Genomic DNA, 12,127 nt, shown 5'->3' on the forward strand with positions numbered 1-12,127 from the left:
CACTGCAGACAAAAGGCATTAAGCCATCCAAAGCAGCACTTCTTATGACAAACTCATTGTTCTTGTTAATTTATTTTACTCCAATAGAGAGATATCCCATAACATGCTGATCACGTTGAAGGGAATTTCCGTAAGATTCCGTATTTTCTCCATTCTGTTTGTATTAAAAGATAGATAAAGAGGAAGAAGTAACATTCCAAATATAGTTTCAACAGGAAGGTTTTAGCTACATCTCACCTCTAGTTGGAAGGTAGGGACCTCATTGTAGACTCTAACAAAAATCTCTCCCACAATAAGTTCCTTTGCATGGTCACTGAAGACAAAGTCAGACCCATAGCTCTTGTCACAATCCCCCTTTAAGCAGAGATAAACAGCACAAGCTCAGTTAGAAACTAATTTTGTAGAAAGTGTAAAGCTATAACCCGATAATGAAATAAACAATACTTGATCAGAAAACTTAAAGCTTTAGCAAAAGTCAGAAGCTCAAGACAGATTGAAACATTACAAGAAATAAGAGTTTGCTTGTGTAGGTTTTTGGTTTTCTTTTTAAGACTACTGAATGAAGAAACTGACTTAGGAGTAGACAACAATGGATGCTTGTATTAATTATACCACCATATCACAAGCAGCTGTACCAAAACATGAAACAGTTAAAAAAAAATAGTAGCAGGATTTAAAGTAAAGAGTATCTTACTCTCTTAATCATGCTTTCTTGTTGAGATTCCAAAAACTCAAGTAATTCGGCTCTTGTCCCATTGTTCCAGATCAAGTAGGGGTTCTCTGTGTTACTGTTAAGCATCTTCAGAGTCTAAGAAATAAGGAATTACACAATGTACATGTTTACAACTTCGTTCTCGATCATTACGCACAGTAATCAGTGTGTTTCATGACATAAGTTAATCCAATCTCATTAACAACCAGACTAATTTCATAAGCAGGTTTGAAGTGTCATGTTTTCCATACACTGGAAAAACAGTATGTTTAAGTTATTTGGTACAGTACAACCTATATTTTAATTTTTCTTTACTCTGCTTCGAGCCACACTTATTTCAGATTCTCCTGTTTTTGACAGCGAGCAACTATCTGCATCATCTCTTTGTAGATGACTTCCTTGGCCCCATTAAAGGATAAACTACTCTCTTTACTCTCCATTATCATGATATCCTTAAGCCTTCAACAATTACCTCAACTTCTTTGCTCCCATATTTGTTTTGCAAATATTATTCTATAGGGTACTGTTCCTGTCCATAGTGTTTGAGGCTGAAACAGTTTCTTTTCCTTGCAGTTACTCCAATTGCAAAGAAAAGAAAAGAAAAAAAAACAACCATAGTGCTGTTCTCTGTATCAGGTTGATCTAAGAGTTCAGTGTTTTAGAAGTGACCAGGTACTCCTTCCATAAATCAATAGAGAAAGTTTTGGCCAACAGATGCCTACCTCAGTAGGACTGACCACAGCAAGTTTCCTTGCAATATAGGGTGTCAACATTCCAGCCAAGCTTTTCCTGATCGTTGGGTTTTCAGGTGTAGCTTGTTCTTCAGAGAGATACCCTCCGAGGCGACTCAAGGCCAGGAGACTGAGCTTAGCAAGGCTATTTGCTACCTCCTGAAAAATACAAAGACAGTTATAAAAAAGCTAGAGCTTACTGAAGAAATATTAGAATAGCTAGAAAGAGTTGTTCAACACTTCTGCACCAGAATGAACAGAACTGGTATTCCCTATTTATCTGCATCACTAATTATGCACTGATGTCTAATAAAACACTAAGTGCTGCAGAAGAGCACAATATGATCACTGTGTTGTGGGCTTAATAAATGCAGTTAGACACGAACACTGATAAGTAGGAAAAACTGGGGCATCAAGATAAGCTAAAAACTACAGAAGCTGTTTAGTGTAATAGCTTCTGACCAGACAACAGTTCCTGCTAGCACAGTCAAGTATCAGCATAATAAGCCTTTTATGACAGTGATACAAGAGTTAATAACTACAATAGACTGTTCAAAGCTCATCTCATCCAGTAGCTGAGGAAGAAATGCCATACTTAGTGGGTCACTGTTTAAGGAAATGGAAGTGTGAACCCTCTTACGTAGCTGTGGGGCAAAGGGACAATATGGTCCTAAAGCAGACACTTCGGGTAAGTTCATGGTATCAGTAGACAGCCCCTTCAGTGGAGCCTCAAGAAAAAAGGACTTTTTCCTTCTGATAGCACAAATTTACTTCTTTACTCTTCACTGTAGATAAAAATCTCTTGCATTAAGTCTATTAGGAAATACAGGTTTTGGCAGCTTATACACTTGGACTCAAAACATGAACTCTAAGAAAAAAAAAAACAAAACCCAAACAACAGTATTTACACTACTACACAAAAATCCCCTTCCAAAACTGCTCTGTTAACATTATTGTTCATGTAATTCAATGATTCTAACTAGTATTTGAATACGCTTATTTTCTTAATAAGAGATGGCAAGCAACAATCGTTAGTGTCTGAAACCATGCACCTTGTTAACATTACCTGGTGATTTGAATCTTCACTCTTCTGAATACCACTCTCTTCTAGTGTATAGTCATAGTTGAAGAGGTAACCCAGTAAGTACCAGAGAACGCCAGCTTGGAACAAGTGCGTTTGTAGCCAGTAATCTAAGGCAAAGGAGCTAACACACTCCACTCCCAAAGAAGCTACTCGTGGTATGTTCTGAGGAAGGAAAAAGAGTTTGCCTTAGTACTGGTGACTAAAGAAAGCCAACTGGCTTCCTTACCAAACAAAGGCTTAAAGCCACAACTTGCTAATTCTAGAGTACTATCTAAGCAGCACAAAGATGAAAACTGAAGTAGACAGAACATCTGCAGTTGAAGTGTCTCGTGGCCAAGAACATGGCTAATTAGTCAGCATCCTTCAAAGGAAGAGTACTTGATAGTTATTTCATATGATTAGAAAGAAGCATTGATGAACTGGTGGAAAACACAATTCAAGAAGGTGGCAGAGATGCCCAGGTGAGCTTTTTATGGCAATACATGTGTTTTGCAGGGACTAAAGAACAGACAAGCACCTATAGTCAATTACTATAATCTGGTTTTATAGTCTTCTGTTTTCTATAGTCTTCTGTTTTCACATACCCCATATGAAAAGTTCGAGACAAGCTTTCCTTTCTTAATTCAGACAAAATTCAGCATTTATATAACATGAGATAAGTTCTAAAGAGCTGAATGGCAACAGAAGTTCTTGAATACTGTTCCCAGAGTTTATGCTGATTTAGGAGTCTATCTGCTTACATAAGATCTAGCTCTAGTACTTTTATCTGCTGATTTAGTACAATAAACCAGTAAGTCAGTTAAAAGGCAAAAATAGCTGAATCTTTACAGTGATTGCACTTTAAGTCCACTACATGGATTCAAATACAAGTGTTGAGAACAAGGCAGTAGAGTTCTGTATCCCATAATGATTAGCTGGGATCTTACAGAAGGGTTTGATCAGTCTCTGCAATTGTGCTCTCTCTCAAAAACAGAACGTTCCCCTAAACATTTAGCAGTTAAATACCCATTTAGGCAAAGGAAGGGAGCTCTTACCTTGCCATAATATAGTAGTCTACAGAGGTCCTTAATGATGTTAGGCATTTCTGTGATCTTCTCTCTGCATTCCTCAAACTGAGCTGCTACACTGTAACACTTACTAACATATCCACATACCTACAAAAAAGCAGTATTTTATTGGTTCCAAGTAGAGGGGAAATGCATGTTTACAATCCTTTTTTTAATATAATACTATATCAATATCTTATATATACAGACTTATATTTATTATGATATTTATATATATATAAAAATATTTTATATGTATGTATAGTCTTCTAAGAAGCTGTTACAATCAGTTAAAGTTGCTGCAACTTACCTGTACAGACATATCATCTGGTTTACTAGAACGAGTCAAGACTGCTACACAACGATTAAATGCTTCTTGCAATACCTGTGAGGATTGGATGACACATATGTTCAGTCACAACAAAAACTGACAAAAGCTGGCAGAAATTAAAAAAGGGTTTATCAGCTAATGTTTTGTGGCTGAAGGGAAACATTTGACAAAACCTGCCACTTGCTCAATTGGTTTGTAGGGGCAAAATTCCTTGCAAGTGCTGGTACTCGCATTTGGTGCTTTAAAGTTGATAGCATTCTCACAGCTGAGCTAATGTACACAATGAAAAGCCCTTCTGCTCAACTGACTCGTTCATGTTTATCTGTTCTTTCACATACAGAATGCAGCTCTTAATAGAGTTTTGTAAAGAAGTATAGCAACATCATATGTAGTTTGCTTATCCACAGTTCAACAGACAAGCCTAGGTCCAGAAAGGGGGCATACTCTGCAAGAGGCTTTTCCTACTGCATCCAGAAAAGAGCAGTAAGAACGGACAAGTGTCTCAATAAGACCAAAAGTGACTCTCAGTTGCATCTGATGTCCTATGCATTGAGGATCCAGGACTTTTAGCTGTGGAAAAGTTAGACTAAAAAAAAAAATTTCAATACATTTCTTTCCATTTACCTCAATTCCATTTTCTCTTCTCAATTCTTCGGCGTTTAATGCTGAACAATTGACAGTATGGAAAGCAAGTTCTGTAGCAGCGGGCAACAGAGGAGATTCTTTGGAAAACAAGAGGTCATCTGATGTTTCAATGGTAATAGTCTTTATCAGCATAGGATAGCCCGCATACTTGTAAGGTTTCAACTCTGGAAGAGAAAGAGAGTCAAAGTTTACATATATGCAGAGTCTAAGCAATTTAAACCACCGCATAATTATCAGTGGAAGATATATCAGATATGTAAGGACTAGGAGTCAAAGAAAGCCAACACTTGGGAAAACTGGAGCAAGACTGAGCAGTCCACACAATCTGACTCCTTGTCACATAAGACTGCTCACGCTAGAAGCTGACAGAGCTTCATGGAAAGAACTCATTTAAGATTAAAAAGACTTATGTCCAGCTCAGCAAGCCCCCAAGCTCAGAGCCTTCCAAATGATGCTTGTCTGTCTCCAGAGAAACACAAGTATAGCTTCATCTGTCTGTCTTAGGCCAGGACTCTCTAACAATAAGCCTGTAAGGACCTTTCCCAGTTTGACGTGGCAATCGTATGCTTTACATAATTATATTTTTCATTCCTTCAGGGTTCAGCAGTGCTGAAGAACAATTTCATCTTGCAGTATAGAGCTGATTGTGAGCCAACCTATATAAAAGTCTACATTAATGTTGTCACTGCCTCCACACAACTGACAGAGCTACGATTGCATATGAGGTTCTTAGTTTACCATTATAATGTAACACTGTTGACTTTGCAAGACTTGGGCATGCCAGAAGCTGCCAACCAGGGACTGCAGCTAGAGCCAAGGGTTAGGGTACTCTAGCTATGCCTCTTTCCCAGCTGGGCTGTGAAAGAACTAGTGAACTAGTGTTGCAGTACACTCACCAGAGGACTAACACTAGTCGGAACTTACACAAGATTACACTCATGTGGCTATTAAAAAACAGACAAACAGTCTCATTTATACAGGCTAGGGGAGGAGTGGCTGGAGAGCTGCCTGGCCGAAAAGGACCTGGGGGTGTTGGTTGACAGCTGCCTGAACATGAGCCAGCAGTGTGCCCAGGTGGCCAAGAAGGCCAATGGCATCCTGGCCTGTATCAGGAATAGTGTGGCCAGCAGGACCAGGGAGGTGATCGTGCCCCTGTACTCGACACTGGCAAGGCCGCACCTCGAGTACTGTGTTCAGTTTTGGGCCCCTCACTACAAGAAGGACATTGAGGTGCTGGAGCATGTCCAAAGAAGGGCAACGAAGCTGGTGAAGGGTCTAGAGAACAAGTCTTAGGAGGAGCAGCTGAGGGAACTGGGGTTGTTTAGCCTGGAGAAAAGGAGGCTGAGGGGAGACCTCATTGCTCTCTACAGCTACCTGAAAGGAGGTTGTAGCAAGGTGGGGGTCGGTCTCTTCTCCCTAGTAACAAGTGATAGGACAAGAGGAAACAGCCTCAAGCTGCGCCAGGGGAAGTTTAGGTTGGATATTAGAAAAAACTTCTTCACCGAAAGGGTGGTCAGGCATTGGAACAGGCTGCCCAGGGAAGTGGTCGAGTCTCCATCCCTGGAGGTATTTAAAAGCCGGGTAGACGTGGTGCTTGAGGACATGGTTTAGTGGTGGACTTGGAAGTGATAGGTTAACGGTTGGACTCGATGATCTTAAGGGTCTCTTCCAACCTTAATGATTCTATACCCAGAATTTGTCATCTGGGTGACCGAGTACTATTGAGGACTCTTCTATGTAGCCAGAATTGTAAGTCTAAGTTATATATGGAGGAAGATTCAAACTGATTAGTATTGGTGCAGAGAATTTCAAAAAGCTACTCATGCTTTTTTGAATTAAGTTTTACTGCAGATGAATTTATTTCATGGAAGAAAGTCCTGTTTTGAAGCCCTTTACCACAGCTACATAATGCTGCGGCAAGCCAGAAACCAGATCAACAGAACAGACCCAAGAACAGAGATTAAAACTGACTGCGATAGCCACTAAAGAAATGAACATAAAACATTCTTCTGGGACAGCATGCTTACCTTCCTTATGCCTGTTGAAGAGAATGCTTTGAGTTTTCAAGATCAAAATTATGTTTTCTGGATCTGGCCCATCTGTCACCTTGGCAGACTTTGTGCATAGAAACTCATAAGCTTTATTAACTTTTTCAAACATATCCTGCAAATAAAGAAGAATAGTCTTAAGAGTTGCTGGGAACCCCCTAAATTACAAGTCTGCAGCATCAGTTTAGATGCAGGTAAAATAAAGCGTTCCAGGTTATTAGCCACAACGCTAGTTTTGTTGCCTTATTACACTTCAGAAAATACACCAAACAACCTTAAGAACACTGGTTCACAGATCAGTTTTCTTTTGTCTCCTAAACTCTGCCATAGGCAAGAGACTAAAACTAAGTCAATTCCACTATGACTAAAGTAGTAAGTACAGTTTAATTGATTGTAAGAATGGGCAGAGGATGCAGTCTGTCTTTGAAAGGAAGCAATTAGCCTATTCAGGTCCTGTGTAACTCTTTTAAACTAGATGCTTTCTGAGATGTGGGTCTGACCTGATTACATCAGTTCACTGTAGAAATCCTAATATTCCTTGATTGACATCAGTTAAATTACTCATCTGTAGTATTAATCTGTATTCTGGTATTCATCTAGGGCATAGCTTTTAAAAGGGAGAAAGAAAATATAAGGGGGCATTTCAGAGTTCTTAATACACATAAGAGTTGAATTTGTACCCACTTTAATAACACCATAAATTTGTGTTATACATACCCTGCCTTCTGGATTCTTGTCTGGGTGATATTTTTGTGCCAGCCTGAAATAAGCTTTCCTGATCTTGCCTTCATCATGTCTATGAGAAAACAAGTCCCATTACATTGAGTAATATAAAAAAAAAAAAAAAAAAAACCAGAAAACTAAGACTGTATTCTGACAACAGTACTAATAGTAACTGCAATTAAGTGAAAACTACAAAGCTCTCATTTCAATTTGAAAATCTGCTTCATCAGCTGACACTGAATGGGGGTAATCATGTGGCCACAGAATAGAAAGAAATTTTAGAAATAGAACGTATTTTAGTATATCTTGTACTGAATATACTAACCAGAAGGTGCTCGAAGTCCCTGAATCTTCTAAATGAAGAGTCTAAATGAGCTATAAGTGGTCAAAGTTAATAGTTCATGATTTGTAGTAACTGCACTGTTCTTGAAGGATAAATACAAAGTGCTGTCAGTTCTTTTCTAGAGGCCTGAAGTCAGAAATCAGTGGCAAGATAGGAGGTAAAATATCCCAAGGATACTATCACCAAGAAAAAGGACAATACTTGGCAGGGGGAAGAAGGATGATTAGAGAAACCAAGTTCCATTTTGAACATATTCAAGTTCTGCCATATTCTTTGCTCACTATGGTTGAGTCTAATGCTTGTCCTGTAAAACAGCCTGGTGAATGCTTTGAAGCAGAGCTCAAAGAATTTTTTCCCCAGTTCCAGTTTATCTGAACACTTCAAAATTATTCTCTCAAGCACTGGAGTTGGATTTTCAAGCTTTGTTTCTTTTTAGATAAAGTAATCTTCCACCGTGAAAGAAGTGGGTGCTAGACATAACTGAACTGGTACCACTAACTGGTTGCAAGTACCAAGATAAGAAATTTCAGTTTGTTCAGTGTATGGAGTTTATGTAAATGTAGTTATACAACTTTAAATACTGAAAACAACTTACTGGCCTTGCCCTTTGGGAAGGTTAAGGACTTCATAAGCATCATCTATTGACATGGTAGGTGGCTTCTTTTCTACCTCCTTCTTCCAAGCTTCTAGTGTATCTTTCAACAGTTTAACCTAAATGATTACAATTTATTAGTGTTTCATTTATGCTGACACCAGTACACATCATCTTTTTTTAATAAAGTGCTGCTTTATTAATGAATCCTTATACCCTAAGTTCAAAGACCTAATCCTTTTCCTTAAGATTAAAATGTCTATGTAAGAGTCACATTAGAAGAGGGAGAATCACTTAAAGGATATGCAGTTCACATCTCGATACTACAAAAACTGCAACAAAGCCACATGAATAAGTAAAGCTGCTTAGAAAGATCTAGACCATAGACTTGTACCAAAAAGATCTCACCAATTCAGTTAATGTTAGCTCCATTTCTTGTCCAGCATGGACAAACAAGAATCCAAAAGTGATAATTCCCTGCCCCCCCCAAATCACTTGAGGTTCATTGAAACACTCACTGAAGTTTCTTGGATGCTTTATTTTGCTTTTTTAGTAGTCACCACAAGGAGGATATACTTAACACATGGTTGCTATATAGCATGAAGACTGTTCTGCTTCAAGACAGAAGTGTTCAACATATTTGCTTATGAACTGAAAATTAGGCTCAATCAGTTACTTGCAACAAATCTAGCATTTGATGTCCTTAATTTTTGTTACAAATACCACTTCTAAGGCTCTGAAAGATCAAGAACTAAATGAATCCCCAAATACTTCTTACTTACTGGATCTTTAATTGGCCAGTCTGGAAATCTGAGTGTATCACAGAGATGCTTGAGGTAATAAATATTACAGAACAGCTCATTTTCCAGTTGTGGATAGTTGATAACTGGGATAGGACAGTATTGGTAGAGTGCTCTTGTATTGCTTTGAAGACGAGGGGTGAAGTCAGCAAGATGAGCAGCAATCTTCTCTATCATAAGACGCCTAAAAGTTACAAAGTTTGGTTTAATGCTTGCCAAGCAGTCCTCAATCCTCAGTGACTGTACAAGTGTATTCAATGATTTCTTCTGAGAAGATTTTCCTTAGTAGTTTCCCACATTTCACAGGGGATTCAGACTAGGATTCAGGCCTATTCTGTTATAAAGCTATTTCAATGACATGAAAATTAGCTTATTAAAAACAATGTAGAGTGACATTTTTGCCCTCCCTCAACATCTCTTTACTTGTTGGGAGACCCTAAAAATGTTTTTAAGGTATGTATATGTATATGTAATGTATTAGAGGTCTCTCCCCTAGACACGTGCTGGTAATAAATTAGTAAAGTAAGTATAAAGCAGTCCACATAAATAGTGATGTCTCCACTCATGAAAGGAACTCAATCAAGTACAATAAAAGGCAGATGTAAAGCATGCTGTCAGATATTCAGGGAAATATTCCCCTTCCCACTACCAATTCCACTCCCCGCTCCTGTTATTTTTGATAGAAGCAAAGGGTAATGCAGGACATTGCCCTTGCAGAAGGCAAACAGAAGGAAGTAACGAAACCATGGAATCCAGGTATTTACAGCATTCTTTAGAAATGTCAAAGACAACACCTCTTCAGCATGAGATGTAGTTCAGATTTATTTGTCCCTCTGACAGAAAACAGTTACCTCATTTCATTGCTCCAAATTGCTTCAGGAGTGTCAAATTCTCCAAGGAATATCTCAGAAAATTTTTCTGGTTCATAGTTTTCTAAATAACACACCATTGCTTCAGGAAGAATATGTCCAAGTATGCTTCTTTGAACTATATCTTGACCTTTTGTCTGCAGAAGAGATCGCATTGGCATTTCAAAGGTAATCTGATTTCAGTCTTGCTAACAAACTTGAGATCTAAAAAACCCTCCCCCTTTTCCCTTAAAGTTCTTAAATTCTAACTCTTGAGAGCTTAGAAAAAGAACAAGCAGCAAGTATTGTTAAAATAACTACAGGTGGTCCGCAAAACTATTTGGAAACAGAGGTAGTTACTTTCGCAATCTACTCACTTCTTCAGATTTGAAAGCTTGTTTTGTATGTGTGTATTTCAAAAACCTAGAAGAGAAACAGCAGTTATTTTCTGTTTAATTGATACTTAAGGCACCCTTGAAAGATAAGCAGACCAGCATAGTCCAGCTGGAAAGTGTCATATATTTACTTTGAGATAAAAGAGTAACAGCAACAATTGAATGAATCTCTGTACAAAGTCCATCAAATCCTTGGGAACTCTACCAAGTTCAGCACCCCCATGTTATAGATGTTGCCTTATGTTCATCATTTCAGTTTGAAAGTCTTGTTCCTGAAAGCTTGTTTTCTCCACACACAAAAAAAACCACCACAATGAAGCTCACTGAGGTACAGACAACCTTTCCCTACAAACCTCTCCCTCCACCATTAGATCACCATTGCAGGGATGAAACACGATGACCTTACACTAACTGCTGACAGTCCTGTTACGCTAGAGTCATCGTGTAAACACGCAATCATTCCTCAATGCATTTCGCTATAGAAGAGACTTTACTGGAATTGTACAATAGCTTTTTATGAACTATTGAATTCAGAGGAAGAGCACTGGAATGAACTTCAATAGCCACCTGCACATGCAGTGCATCTGGGTCAGGCAGTACAGACTGATTTACCTGTTTTAGGCTTCAATACTAAACCAGGCTATTAGATTTTTCCACCACTTTTGATAGCTGTTTACTATCAAAAACTATATTAGCATATCAGTAGGCTATATTACTACTCTTCAGTGCCTGTAACGATTTGTCCTTCTACAATAAGCTATGCCTAGTTGTACTGTTAGAACTATATGATTAGACATGCTCTCGTTCCCTCCCTGGCAGTCATAAGCCATTCATTTTAGTGACTGACTAGACCACGTGGAGGCAATTCTTCTAGAAGGCATTTGCTTGCAATCCCACGTTGGTTCTAGCAAGCCACACTCCCTGGAGCATTTAGAACACCAGTCCTTCTGAGCATGACTGGTCAAGAGAGATTTTTAGCTATTCTTTTTCCTCACCTTGCAATAGGAAGTACATTGGAACCCGTGTACATCATGATAAAGAAGAAAACTCCACTCAGATAAAAACGAGGTAACTGAGGGTTATCTTGCATGACATGAAACAGCAATATAGCGACTTTTTCCACAAGGATAGGATCAAAAGTCAGTAATAGCTGAAATCAAAAACAAGCATTTACATTAGCTGCTTGAGCAGTGCAAGTTACCTAGACAAAATTGAAGTTTTCACTAATTCAGTACTGGGACAAGCCAGGAAACTTAGAAGAATTTCAGTTACAGAATACTTCAGCCTAAAAATAACAAGTTCAAATCACAGAATGTTTAAAATTGGAAGGGACCTCTGGAGGTCATCTTGTTGAAGCCCCCTGCTCAAAAGCAGGGTCACCTAGAGCTGGCTGCCAAGGACAACGTCCAGATGGCTTTTCAGTATCTCTAAGGGTGGAAGATTAATTAATGAGATATTGGCTGAAACAACATGAAATTTGTAACACCCGGTGAAATAAACAACTGCTTGTCCAGAGATCTGCAGGATGTTACAGATGTCATTTGATGTGTTTGTCCCACTTAAAGCATTCACAGGGGGAAGATGATAGAGTAAGTCAGACTTTTACTCATTTAGATACATTTTTGAAGAGTTGCTTACCTGAGTGATATGAGGAAGGCAGGTACTATCTGACAACAGCCTTTTCACTCTAGGCAGAGGTCTTACAATAGCATTGTCTTGATCCCTAAAAAAAAAAAAAAGTGGCACAGCAGTAAGCACACATGTGCCTTTGTGCCTTCCTCTTCAAAAATGAACAACTTTATTAAGCTATAAGTATCAGGCTATTGAGA

At 38.6% G+C, this 12,127-nt stretch overlaps 1 protein-coding gene across 6 annotated transcripts in view; it reads right to left on the reverse strand.

Annotated features, from left to right (window-relative positions):
- DNAJC13 (DnaJ heat shock protein family (Hsp40) member C13) overlaps positions 1–12,127 on the reverse strand; it is a 57,697-nt gene that overhangs the window by 12,915 nt on the left and 32,655 nt on the right. For all 6 annotated transcript variants that reach the window (XR_015707413.1, XM_087769852.1, XM_087769844.1 and 3 more), the window contains 15 exons: positions 11,937–12,021; positions 11,294–11,448; positions 10,281–10,326; positions 9,907–10,061; positions 9,038–9,239; positions 8,259–8,374; positions 7,315–7,393; positions 6,577–6,712; positions 4,529–4,713; positions 3,884–3,958; positions 3,562–3,681; positions 2,510–2,689; positions 1,435–1,602; positions 695–808; positions 238–354 (listed from right to left, as the gene is read on the reverse strand). Coding sequence is in view for 5 of the 6 variants with exons in the window: in XM_087769852.1 (XP_087625978.1) it covers positions 238–354; positions 695–808; positions 1,435–1,602; positions 2,510–2,689; positions 3,562–3,681; positions 3,884–3,958; positions 4,529–4,713; positions 6,577–6,712; positions 7,315–7,393; positions 8,259–8,374; positions 9,038–9,239; positions 9,907–10,061; positions 10,281–10,326; positions 11,294–11,448; positions 11,937–12,021 (1,933 nt within the window). In the remaining variant the exon portion in view is untranslated. The remainder of the gene's footprint in view (positions 1–237; positions 355–694; positions 809–1,434; positions 1,603–2,509; positions 2,690–3,561; positions 3,682–3,883; positions 3,959–4,528; positions 4,714–6,576; positions 6,713–7,314; positions 7,394–8,258; positions 8,375–9,037; positions 9,240–9,906; positions 10,062–10,280; positions 10,327–11,293; positions 11,449–11,936; positions 12,022–12,127) is intronic.

The sequence above is a fragment of the Nipponia nippon genome, unplaced genomic scaffold (genome assembly GCF_047370975.1).
Source record: "Nipponia nippon isolate SJK-2023a ecotype South Korea unplaced genomic scaffold, ASM4737097v1 scaffold_1, whole genome shotgun sequence".
Classification (NCBI taxonomy): Eukaryota; Metazoa; Chordata; class Aves; order Pelecaniformes; family Threskiornithidae; genus Nipponia; species Nipponia nippon.